The 13,330-nt window shown below is 38.2% G+C and overlaps 1 protein-coding gene across 3 annotated transcripts in view; it reads left to right on the top strand.

Annotated features, from left to right (window-relative positions):
• LOC124399420 (zinc finger protein GLIS1) overlaps positions 1-13,330 on the top strand; it is a 102,304-nt gene that overhangs the window by 74,053 nt on the left and 14,921 nt on the right. For 2 of the 3 annotated variants that reach the window (XM_046870290.1, XM_046870289.1), the window contains 4 exons: positions 810-971; positions 2,763-2,873; positions 6,249-6,426; positions 11,984-12,116. In XM_046870290.1, the coding sequence (XP_046726246.1) occupies positions 810-971; positions 2,763-2,873; positions 6,249-6,426; positions 11,984-12,116 (584 nt within the window). The remainder of the gene's footprint in view (positions 1-809; positions 972-2,762; positions 2,874-6,248; positions 6,427-11,983; positions 12,117-13,330) is intronic. The other variant, XM_046870291.1, reaches the window with a different exon arrangement.

Here is a 13,330-nt window from a genome sequence, read left to right on the forward strand (position 1 = left end):
AAGCTCCTAATACACTGCATTGTGTGTGTTCTGAGAAGAGACACTGTGTGTGTGTGTGTGTGTGTGTGTGTGTGTGTGTGTGTGTGTGTGTGTGTGTGTGTGTGTGTTGATGTCCAGCTGCTGTGAATACTTGAAGTCCCATTACAGAGATGAGGTAGAGATACTTTACACACACACACACACACACACACAGTGGTTAAATGTGTAAGATGTCAAGGTTGTGACCCGGGAAAGGCCTGGCGTGTGTGTGCGTGTGTGTGTGTGTGTGTGCGTGTGTGCATGTGTGTTTGTGTGTGTGTGTGTGTGTGTGTGTGTGTGTTAACAAAACTACAAAAAAGCACTAACTGACTGTTTATACATCTCTCTCTCTCTCTCTCTCTCTCTCTCTCTCTCTCTCTCTCTCTCTCTCTCTCTCTCTCTCCCTGTCCCACCTTCATTCTTTATTCCCTTTATCAACATATTCTTTCCTTCCTCTATGTTTCTCTCTGTCTCTCACTTTCTTTCTGCCTTTATTTTTCTATCTTACTCTCACCCTGCATCTCTCTTTTGTTTCTTTCTTTCTCTTTTTCTCATTCTCATTGTGTCTCTTTCTTTCTTTCTTTCTTTCTTTCTTTCTTTCTTTCTTTCTTTCTTTCTTTCTTTCTTTCTTTCTTCTTTCTTTCTTTTTACTTCCTTTCTTTCTTATATACTTTAACTTAAAAAAATGTTTTCATCCCATCACTCTTTCTGTTCTCTTATGTCATGTCTACTCTCTCTCTCTCTCTCTCTCTCTCTCTCTCTCTCTCTCTCTCTCTCTCTCTCTTTTGCAGTTTGAGGGCTGTAATAAAGCGTTCTCTCGTCTGGAGAACCTGAAGATCCACTTGCGCAGTCACACCGGTGAGAAGCCGTACCTGTGTCAGCACCCGGGCTGTCAGAAAGCCTTCAGCAACTCCAGCGACCGAGCCAAGCACCAGCGCACACACCTCGACACTGTAAGCCCCGCCTACTCACACACGTGTGTGTGTGTGTGTGTGTGTGTGTGTGTGTGTGTGTGTGTGTGTGTGTTCCCTCATGACCTCGTTGTGAGGGATAGATGGAGCGAGGCAGTCCATTAGTGTCAGAAGTTTATTGCTGTATATGAGATGAGGCTCATCGACTCTGATTAGCCGTAGCAGGGTGCAGTAGCTCGGAGTGTTCTCTCTCTCTTTCTCTGTTTCTGTTTCTCTTTTTCTTTGTGTGTTCTATGTGCCGTATCTACCGCTAACGGTGCATGCACTGTAACTGTGTGTGTCAGGGGTTTCTCCTTATTCCTCACATTCCACATTCTCCTTGTTCCTAAAATTCCAGATGTATAGCAAAAACTAATGAGCCATACCATTAAACCCACCTGCCCGATATTGCGTAGTTCCTCCTTGTGTCTTCATGATAGCTCCGAGGCGTCTCTGTGTCGATGTGCACTCACAAGACCTCTGAAGGTGTGCTGTGGTATCTGACACCAAGATAGCAGATGCAGATCCTTTAGTCCTGTCAGTTGTGAGGTGGAGCCCCCATGGATCGGACTTTTTTGATCACATCCCATAAACGTGATCGGATGACGATCTGGGGAATTTAGAAGTTACCTTGACTTCTTGATCCTGACCATGACTACATCTTGATGCAGTGTGGATTTGCATGGAGCATCATTTTCTCTAAAAGAGGACTCTTTCATTACTTAACATTGTTACCATAAAGTAGTGAAATTACAGGGGGTTTGTAACAGTGTTTAGGTAGGTGATCCATACCACCAAAGGTTTCCCAGCAGAACATCACCCAGAGCATCAACTGGTGTAAAAGAAAATGTGATCTATCAGATCATCTTCTTCCAGTGCTCCATGACTTGATGGCTAGCTTTTATTAAGTCTCAAGCATCTATGACTCTTTCTCTTGTTTGACAGTTCTCCTTTATTGGAGCACTTTTGGTGCTCCAAAGAAGAACGACTGCACCCTAGGAAAACTCCACAAGTTATGGAGACGTTATGGAGACAACTGTGAAAGTCACTCAGATCTTTATGTTAACCTATTTTTCCTGATTCCAACACATTAATTTCCAGAACCAACATCTTCTTCACCTTCAAGGGAGGTGGTAGTTCAGTGGAATCGCCTTTGGATTCAAAGGTTGTGAGTTCAAATCCCAGCTACAACAAGCTGCCAAGTAGGGGCCCCTGTGCAAGGCCCTTAACCCCACAGATGATCACTTGTATGAATGAGATTATTGTAAGTTGCTTTGGATATGAGTGTCTGCCAAAATAATCAAGCAGGTGTGGTGAAGCAGATTTATTAAACTTAGACATTTATTATATTTTTATGTAGAATTTTGTCATCATGCTTTTTATCCATTTATAGCTACATATCATGTACTAGTTCCCACTTACAACATAGCAGCTATACAAAGCTATCGACTGAAACTGGAGCCTCCTTTCTAAAGGTTTTAAATAGACATCTTAGACAAACCACTTTTGAAAAAAAACAAAACTTTGAAGCCTGAAAACTATACTTATATTAAACAATCTGTCTTCTGTCTCTTTTTCTCTCTCCTCTCTTTTCTTTCTGTAACTTCTCAGCTGAAAGGTATGTTTACTTTGTTTTCCTTTTTCCACCTTATTCCAATGTTCTTCCAGCAGTCCAGCATTTTTTTTAACTACTTTAAAATTTTTTAAAAAAGTACTGAACAGATTTTTTTTTTTTAGTATCTACCATTTATGTATTAAATGTGTGTGAAGTTGAGATGTTCATTGTGTTTCTAGAAGCCGTACGCGTGTCAGATCCCTGGCTGCACGAAGCGCTACACTGATCCCAGCTCCCTGCGCAAACACGTCAAAATCCACTCTGCAAAAGAGCAGCAGGTGCGTAGAAAGGTAAGAGAGGGGAGGAGAAATAAAAACCCATGTGTGCCCTGCTAATCACTTGTTAACTAGCTAATGTAGCAAACATATACTACTAATAACAGGAGTGTGGGGGATGTGTGAGCTGATAATTCATAAGTACTTCATTATTGCTACAATATTGCTTCATTAGAGCTTCATTAATGCTTCATAAGTGCTTTGTAAATGGTTAAATAATGCTTTATTAATGCCACATTAAAGCGTTATTACTACCTTGTTGCCTCATTATTGCTTTATTATTGCTTTATTAGTGCTTTATTAGTATCCATCAGTGCTTCATAAATGTTACTTAGTATTTAATCATTGATTCATTATTGCATTATTACAATTGATTTATTATGCTTTGTTAGGCCTTTATTAGTGCTTTTGATAATCCATTACTGCGTTATTAATGCTTTCTAAATGCTTATTTATTTTTGTATTAATGTCTAATTACTACTCTTTTAATGCTTTGTTGTTGCTCGATTAGTGCTTTATTAATACTCCATTACTACTCTATTAATGATTTATTGAAGCTTAATTAGTTGTTTAAGTAGTGCTCTGTTACTACTCTATTAAGGCTTCATTAATGCTTGATTAGTGCTTTATTATTTCTCCATTACTACACTATTAATGCTTTATTATTGCTTTAATAATGCTCAAATATTACTTTATTAATGCTATATTACTGCTTCATCAGCGCTTTATTAATGCTCCATTAGTGCTTCAGCTTTATTGGTTTTTCATTTGCCTTAAAAGCCTCAGTGCTTCATTACTACTTTATTTGTGCTTTATGTAAGCTTCATTAGAGCTTCATTAGAGCTTTACGAGCTTCAGTAGGTGCTTTCCATGGATAATTGGCAATTTATTCCAGCACAGTTGCTTTTAATTTAGACTTGTTTTTAGAAATAATTTTTTCCACCATAGAATAGTGACGGCACACACACACACACACACACACAAACACACACACATGCACTGTAGTGCACATTCCTCATTAAAGTGCATCATTGTGCGCAGAAAGGCCTCATTGTTGCGCGTGGCTAAGTGGCATCCGGATGATGCCGTTCCCTTCTCCTGCTAAACGGCACAAAGCGGAAACACATGTGAGCGCGAGTCGTCGCTAATAAACCTCTCTGCGCAGAACCCCACAAACCGCTGGCCAGATGTGGTGCACAAGATGTCAAACAAACCCTCGTAGTCCATCGATCGTCAGATCTCATGCCGTTGCCTCGATAGCGGATGAATCACAGGCGAGAAGCCGAAGTACTGGTTTGCCCTGACGCCTGATTTCCTTTTTGTTTGGATTTGTTTTCATATTCATTCAGCAAAACAACGTTTTTATTTACAACGACTCAAGGTTCACATCACACCTTTTCGAAAGCTCCGTTTAATCATCTGCAGATTTCAGTCAGAACGAATTGAGCTTTAAACGTTTACGCCATGCGAAGTTACAAGGACACTCGCAAGCAGGAGAAAAGATGCAAAGGCTTGAAACAATTGCCATGTGTCACTCAGGGCCTCCAATGCGTTTGCGTAATGGCTGATAAATACTGCATGTCACGCTAGCGCTGAAGAATGCTTACAAGCAAAGTGGTTTTTATGTAATCTCGAGCCGAAAGCCAATGCTGTTTCTGTTTCTGAGCAGCGCCCCCCTACACGCACAACTCCTTTCTTCACTTCCCCTCGATTTCAGCTCCTTTTATTGCTCACTCCCTTTTTCAGCCAATATGAAGTTTATGGGATGAATGAAACATGAGGGATGAAAAACAAATCAATTTACTCAAAGAAATTTAACATCTGATGCCATGTACTGTATCGTATGAACATGTGAATGAGAAAATCCTGAAGTAACCCCATGTTATGGTTTCAAGATAATAAACATGCAAATAAAACATCAATCCCTCTTATACAACAAGGACAGCAAAAGTTCTTATGAGCTCAAATACTGAGATCAACCTCAGAATGTTCCTGAGTTACACGTGTGTGTTTGTTATGGTGGATGTTACCCAATTTCACTACTTGGAATTCTGCTCCGCTCTCAAAGGTATTTGTTCGGAATTTCAAGAGCAAAATTGGATTGCTCAATGAAAACTCCTGACACTGCCTGACTTCTATCTGCACTCCACATCTACAAATATGAGGAAGGATTAAACCTGGAATTTAGCGAATTATGCCGCTGTTTTATTGCCTAATGAAGCACTATTAATGCTTCAATAATGCTCGATTAGTGCTTTATTAATGTTCTATTACTAGTTTATTAATGCATTATTATTGCTTGATTAGTGCTTTATTAAAGCTTTATTAATGCTTAATTACTATGCTTACTGCTTTATTAATGCTTAATTAGTTGTTTAAGTAATGCTCTGTTACTTCTTTATTAGTCCTTTATCAATGCTTGATTAGTGCTTCAGCTTTATTGGTTCTTTATTAGCCTCAGAATCCTCAGTTAAAAAATTTACCTTAATTTAAAAAATGAGAACAATCTAAGAATATGAGATTAATGTCATTAATGTCATTAATGTTTTTGAGAATAAGGTCAAAATTAGGAGAATAACGTAGAAAATATAAAAAATAAAGTCGAAATATTTTGTGAATAAAGTCAAAACTACTAGAAAAAAAGTCAAATATTTTAAGAATAAAGTTAGAATTATGAGAATAAAGGAGAAATTCTGAGAATAAAGTTGGAATAATTTGAGTTGTAGCAATACATGATTAAAGAGAAAATTGCAGGAAACATTTCTGTGTTTTGCATAAAATGGACGTGGACGATTTGGTTAAATCCTTCTTTATACAGGATATAATCAGTAAAAGGACACTGCAGTAGTTCTGTGGGAAACTTGATTTTTTCAGAAGAAAAAAATCAGACAGACAATTGAGAAAATTTTGTCCAGTCTGAAGGATATTGATGTTTACATCTGCATGGAATTTGAAGAGTATATGTTATTTCTCAAGAGACTAAGAGAATGATGATCAAAGAAATCAACCCTGATGGAGTTCATCGTGTTGGACGTCTCTGACATCGCCAGAACTTCAGCTGGGGTCTGGGCTTGAAATATTTCAACTTTATTCTCATATTGCTACAAACTATTTTTAAAGTAGCACTAAAAGCTGTTGTAGCTAATAGACCATGTTTTGAGGAGGAAACCAGAAAACCCAGAGAAAACCCACACACACAAATCCATGCAAAACCAAACTGGAGATCCTGGTGCTTTGAGTTGGCGATGCTATGATATTACAATATATGAGTGACTTTTTCTCCAGCTTCCATCATGTCCCTTATGTGAGATGTTTCAGTTCTCTTTGTTTCTACATTATTTTTATCTAACTGTTTTCCTTATACCGGTTTTCCTGTCTGGGATTTGACAGCTGCGGACGTGTCCTCATTTGGAACCAGATGCTTTGAGAGACAGCGGCCTGCATCTGCATGGCCCTGCCCCCTCACAGCACTGTCCTGCTTCATCTCAGCCTTGCCACACCCCGTCCCAACACCCTGTTAACGGCAAGGATGGACGCTCTCCTACCCTGGGACAGGACATATTTACAGGTATACGCCTCAAAGTTACTAAAGAACATTTTTCATACATTTCGTGAAATCTGTTCTGAAGAAATCACTGACACTGGAGACTCCTTCCCTACATGAACACACTTTTTATACAGAAACCTTCACAGAGCCCATAATTCGATTGCACATATTTTACAATCCGTTTTTAATAAGTGTTGTGAGAGTCCCTGTTAATATAAAAATAACAACGTATGTATTATATAAGTGTTTGCTGATTTATGGGATTGTCATGTGATGAAAATGACACGGTAGCAGAGACAGAGATTTTTATTCATATATTTTTTATATATATTTATTTATATAAACAGGTAAACAAATCTACATTGAAATCCAAAATCAGAAACATGGCTAACAGGCTTAGGTCGGGTGATTAGCAAACAAAAATACATGTGCAAAACGTGGCCAAGAAACGTATAACTGAAATAATAATAAATAAAAAAAAAAGGAAAACAAGAGACATGAAACAAAACCTCTTAGTAAAATGACATGGACTGGATTAAACAACTTAATAAAATGTGAAGCGCAAAGACAGGAAAATAAATACATAAATAAAAGATAAAATATACATACATTTAAAAAAAACGTGAAATGAACAAATCTTGAACCAATCATGAAGACGTTACATAAATAAAAGCAAATATGTGACACAATTGATTCAATTATAAGAATACCCATAATGTTGATGACTTTAATACCAAAAGTTATGTTCTGTTAAGTCACAGTGTTGTAATTCTGCCCCTATGTTTTACTCAGACTCCTCCCCTGAGTGTGTGACTCTTGCGAAAGTCCTTAATAATGCGTAACACGTGCAATTTCAGTATTTCGTTTTCTCAAAGAGCGCATTCGTTCGTTCTCGGATAAAATGCGGCCCTGTGTGACCTGACATTTCTCATTTAAACGAGCTCCACTGAGATTTTTTATTCCTTGAGCGGATGATGCAAAGGCACAATTTGGTCGTTTTGTTCATGAGCTTTATATCAGAAAAAACAGGGGCTTTAAAGTTATGAAGACCACATGTTAGCATGTGCAGCGGGAAGGACGAGTGATGCCTGGAAGTTATACACTTACACTTCCTCAAAATTGTACTCAATGTGAGGCCGAAGGTCAATTCTTGCAAATTTTCCTAATTATTCCTATAGATAATCCCCCAGCATTATCAGTTTAGCGATTTGATGTGCTATTTAACGCTGTGGAGGATGAGGATGAGGAAGAGGGGGAAGATGAAGATGTCTCAACTGCCAAAGATCCTAAATGGCTCTGAGTCTCACATGGACTTGCTGAAGTGAGAGAAATGCCCGGAGTTGATCGGAGAGTCATCTGCGGTAATTTAGAGCACAAACGTAGAACACACAGCTCCGAGCTGAACTCGTTCAATCGCTTCCAGTTCGGTTTAAAAAGCCTTGGCTCAGACTCTTTCGTTCTTTCTTTCGGTTCAAAGAGGACATCTTGCTGCATCAGAGTGCAACTTTTCTCTCGCCCGGAGCAGCTGTTGCCTTTTCATCCTGCTGTTTGTTCTTTCCTGCTGTGTTCTCGCTGTGGTCAGAGCTCGCCAACATGCTGAATGGAAATTCTGCTTGGGACAATTGTTCATCAGCCAGGACGAAAAGGACAAAGAAAGAAAGAAAGAAAGAAAGAAAGAAAGAAAGAAAGAAAGAAAGAAAGAAGGAAAGAAGGAAAGAAAGAAAGAAAGAAAATGATGGAAAGGACGAAAAATCTAAGCACTAAGGAAGGGAGGGAGGGAGGAGAAAGGAAGGAAGGAAGGAAGGAAAGAAAGAAAGAAAGGATGAAAACAAAAAACAAAGAACCAACAAAGGAAGGGGGGAGGGAGGGATGGAAGAAAGGAAGGAAAATAAATGATGGAAAGGATGAAAAAAACAAAGAATCGAGGAAGGAAGGAAGGAAGGATGGAAGGAAGGAAGGAAGAAAAGAAAAACATCAGTTTCAGATAGATGCCTCAGAGTACAGCTCTGTTTCTCATGCTGTGGATGAAATGTATTTGGCTGCTTTGCCAGTTTCACAACTGTATACATTCTTAAGTTTAAATAAAAACTATGTTTTTATGAAGAACTTCAGCTCGAAAATGAACCAATATATGAGCAGTAGTTCAGCAGATCTGGTTTATTTAACATGACCCTGTAGCAGGTCCTCAATTTCAGCCAATCACGAGTTTATATGAATCATGTAGCTGAATGCAGCTCATCGAGACAGAAGCAAAGTTTTACTGAAAACTCGCTGAATGCCTATTTATTTTCGCTTGGAATCACATGTGGTACAATGTACTTATAAATAACAAAAAAAGCATTAAAGTGCATATGTACTGTGTTGTGTGTAAACTCTGGGCTGTATCTAGACTCAGGGCTTGTGAGCTTCTGGCATGTTATTAATGCTAAGAATATTCTCACACTGCGCTTTGGTGAACTTTCACATTTAACTCATTTACTAACTTCCTCTCGAAGAACCGGCGTGACCCCTGCACAGAGCTGTACGTCGTCTCCTGATGAATTCCCTCTGTACTGTAAACGAGTGTGTGTTTCCTTCTCCAAGCCAACTGATGCCACTCATCAGCTCATTATCACCTGGGTGTGTCAGAGCAGGAAACACTGGGCTGAAACGTGCGCAGGACTAAAGCACCAGCGATGATAAACACTATAATGGCTGCGTATAATAAGGACGGTAAATAAATAATTACAGCAATTGACCTCCTCCTCCTGTCTCTCGGAAACATCACACGCTCTCCTCTGCGCACCGCATAAAAGCCGGAGCAATCTCAGCCATTACGCGCAGAGTGTTTCCCGGCTTAGTAGCAGATGTTGGGGCTAAAGGGGAAAGCACTTAAGGGGCTTTGATGGAGGATTTTTGGGGTAATAAATCAAACGTGCAAGGGGTGCAGGTAGGATCTGTTCCAGGAAGAGTTTTTGTGTAGCCTTGACCAATAGCATGGATTCCCATCTGGGTCATAAGTGATGCTCTGTTACTCTATCAGATACAGTCAGTATTGACTTCAACACCCGTCGAAGCTGCCGTGGCAACGTTAGTTTGAGTCTGGGTCTAAGAAATCTTTGAGGTGCTGGTAATGAGGTGAATCGTCCATTTCTTCAAGCATCCACTTCTTTCTATGATTCAGGCTTATTATCTGTGGGATTCGACTCTTATGGAGTTTTTGGGTGTCACAGAAACTCACACATTCAATAATGTGAAGAAAGAAAGAAAGAAAGAAAGAAAGAAAGAAAGAAAGAAAGAAAGAAAGAAAGAAAGAAAGAAAGAAAGAAAGAAAGAAAGAAAGAATGAATGAATGAATGATAAAATAAACGATGAAATAGCTTTGCCTTCTTTTATAGTTTCATTCTTCAGTTTAAAATGAAGCATTCTGGAGCACCGAAAGCTTTGTCCACTAGGGGGTAGGTTAGAGCATCATGTAAACGCCCCAATAATCATATTTAATTGGGTAAAAATTAAGTAAAAAAAAATTAAAAACTAAAGATCATAAGGACTTTCTTTTAGACTAGTTTCTTTTAGTAAAGTGAGAGAACATGGAAACTATAATAACATGTTAAATACATCATAAAATAAAATAAAACCTGTCACATTACTCTTTGTATAAGTGCTCGGTGGTGTTTTCATTCCAGGTTTTGTTGTGTATTTTTTCCTTCCATGCAACAACACAGCAGCCACTTGACTTTTTTTAAAGCAGGTCCAACTCCAGACGTTCTCCCAATACGACTGTGATTGCTATTTGTAAGCCGCAGAGGAACCCGATTCAGCTACATTGTTCTCTGTGGCTGTTAAATAGTCGACAGAAACATTAAAAATAGCAGCGTAAGAAGAAGCAGGGGTAAAAATGCAGTCGCAGTGAATACCCGTCCTCACGTTTATCTTTCTCTGGGGCTTCTGGGAAAATAATCAGAGTTTTGAATCGTAATAGCAGATCAGCAGAAAAAGGACTTCAATGTTTCAGCATCTCAGGATTTTACAAGAGCACAATATAAGACAGGTTTGGGAGCTGATGTTGGAGGTTGATGTTGTGGGATACGTAAGTGTAACAAAACAGTCCTCGATGTGAACACAGTATTCGCATATTAGAAACATCGGTACCTTGCTGAATACCCTGATCAGACCTGGGGTTTTTCCGTTACAGGCAAGTCGCCATTCAACATGAAAGCAAACTGCAAGCACAGAGATGTTTTTTTTTAAAGGTCTCATTGAATTTGTGCTGTCAAAACAACCGCATGTAGAAGTTCTGTTTTGTGAGGAATGAAAAAATAGGGTTAATTCAAACAGTGTGGTGGGGTTCTTTTTGTATTGTTTTGTTTTTGTTTGATTATTTGTATGTAAACCAACTTTATGAAAAAATCCACTCAATGCTGTTGTCTCATATCTGTATATAATAAACTATATAGACAACAGTTTGTGGACAACAGTTTGTGGACACGTGGTTTTTGCTCGTTCAGCTACAAGTGTGTTAGTAAACTCAGGTAGGTGGAGGTGAGGAGGCTTGAGGTGTGGTCAGCATTCACATTCATCCAAAAGGTGTTTAATAGGCTTGAAGAGAGATTGAGAGAGAGAGAGAGAGAGAGAGAGAGAGAGAGAGAGAAATATCTTCATGGATCTGGCTTTGTGCACAGGTGCATTGTCATAATGGAACAGGTTTGGAATCCTAGTTCAAGTGAAGGGAAAATTTCATGCTGCATCCAAAGATGTCCTACACAATCGTCTAACTTTGTGGTAAAAATTTGGGGAGAAACCACATGACTGAAAACATGCGGAACATAAAACATTAAATCTGAGTTCCCTCAGGAACGTATTAAGTTGCAGACCTCAAGTTTGTTTAGTCTCCGCCTCGCATTATTATTATTATTATTATTATTATTATTATTATTATTATTATAAATTGATTTGAACATACACTACAATTCCAGGAGTATAAAAAAGAAACTAGAGTTAGCACAGTGTCACTGTGGCTACTCATTTAATACCAGAAAAAGAACATTTGTTTTGCGCATGCATTAAAACGCTAAAGAATCCATGTAATTTTCAGCGCTTTAATGCATGCGCAAAACAAATGTTCTTTTAATTTAATAGAATTTGTCCTTTTTTTTAATCGATTTAATTTGTGGCAAATGAATTAATTACTCAATTTAATTAATTTAATAAAAAAGTGCATTGCATTCATTTGATTTATTCTATTTTATTTGTATAAAATATTATAGGATATTATTTTATATATTATTTAACCAAGCAGGCATTTTATTTCAAACAGTTTTTAAAATGTCAAATCTTCAAATGCTGGTGATGTTTTGCATTTCTTTTCCCTAACCGGATTTCTTTGTGCCGTTACACCCCTAACATTATATATATATATATATATATATATATATATATATATATATATATATATATATATATATATATATATATATATATATATCTGAGCTAGAAACTTTCTAGAAGGGGGTGGTGGTGGTAGTTAATCAGGTCAGTGTGCTGTTTCTTTATAAGTTGATTCGGTAAATTTTGCGTATTAACATTGTTTGTCTTTCAGGCTTGTTCTCTGGCTCCAGCGCTGATCTACTCTCTACCCCGCCTCACCTTCCCCCACGTCCACCCCGACTGGACCGCGATGACATCATCAACACCCAGAATCCTCCACAGCTGCCCTCAGCACCCAGAGATGGGTTGGTATTGTACACACACACACACACACACACACACACACAAACCCACACTGACACACTATGCAATGAACCTTGTCTGACCTCGCCCTTGTTTTAATTCCGCTCTGTTACGTGAATGCCCAGGACAGTGATGTTTTTGGATAAAAGTCAGAGTTATATAAATACAACAGTTTTAAAAAACAAGTTAAAAAGATGAAGCGAATTGTGTGTGTGAGCGAGTTTTGCGTAGGGAATTCTCAACTATTTATCTTCATTTTAAATTATTACATTTTTATAACAAAAAAAAAAAAAACAGGATCAGCGGAGTATAATTTTGTATTCTTCTTTGATAAATCGTGCAATTTCACAACCCTAATATCCCATTTGTGGTCCCAGTGGGGTAAAACATCACTGTAATCTGCTTCTCATTACAATCCCTGCTGTATCTTTGGTTCAGGATTTTTATTTTTTTTTGCAGCATAGAGAAACATTTCAACGTTTTCAACACTGCCCCCTATTGCCAGTATTTAATCACTGCACCAGACTCTTCACATTTAATTCAATTCAGTTCAATTCAGTTTTATTTGTAGAGCACTTTTAACAATTAGCATTGTCCTAAAACAGCTTTACAGGGATGAATAGGTTATAAAATATGAATTTATATGTGAGTGCCCATACATGTAGGGTCTAAAAATTTGCCCCTTCTGTGCAAGCCAGTGACAGGAAAAACTTCCTAAGATGGTGTGAGGAAGAAACCTTGAGAGGAACCAGACTCAAAAGTAAACCCAACTCATCTATGTGGCTCTGAAAGTCCTTTCAATATACATTAGTAGCTGGTAACATTTTTAACCACTTTATGACCCATGATTTAGGCTTCAAATGAACAGAAAGTACAAAATAGAACGCTACGGCACTAGTGATGGGTCGTTAATGAACGAGTCATTCGTCTTGAACGAGTCTTTAATGTGACTCAGAAGAGCGTGTAGTCTCAAAGAATGATTCGTTCATTTTCAACTAGACGTGCATGAGCAAAGCATCACAACATGTTTGTAGGCTATGTACAGGAAACAGAATTAAAGAAAATGTAAAAGTTCTTTCTTTTATCACGTGACTCCCATAAACGCTATCAGTGCGTTACACAGGAAACAGAATTAAGTAGTTAATCTCATGACTCCTCTGGTCCGAGGATTTGAATGAACGAGATTCAAAGAACCGAGTCTAAAATAAACCAGTCT

The sequence above is a fragment of the Silurus meridionalis genome, chromosome 17 (genome assembly GCF_014805685.1).
Source record: "Silurus meridionalis isolate SWU-2019-XX chromosome 17, ASM1480568v1, whole genome shotgun sequence".
Taxonomy (NCBI): domain Eukaryota; kingdom Metazoa; phylum Chordata; class Actinopteri; order Siluriformes; family Siluridae; genus Silurus; species Silurus meridionalis.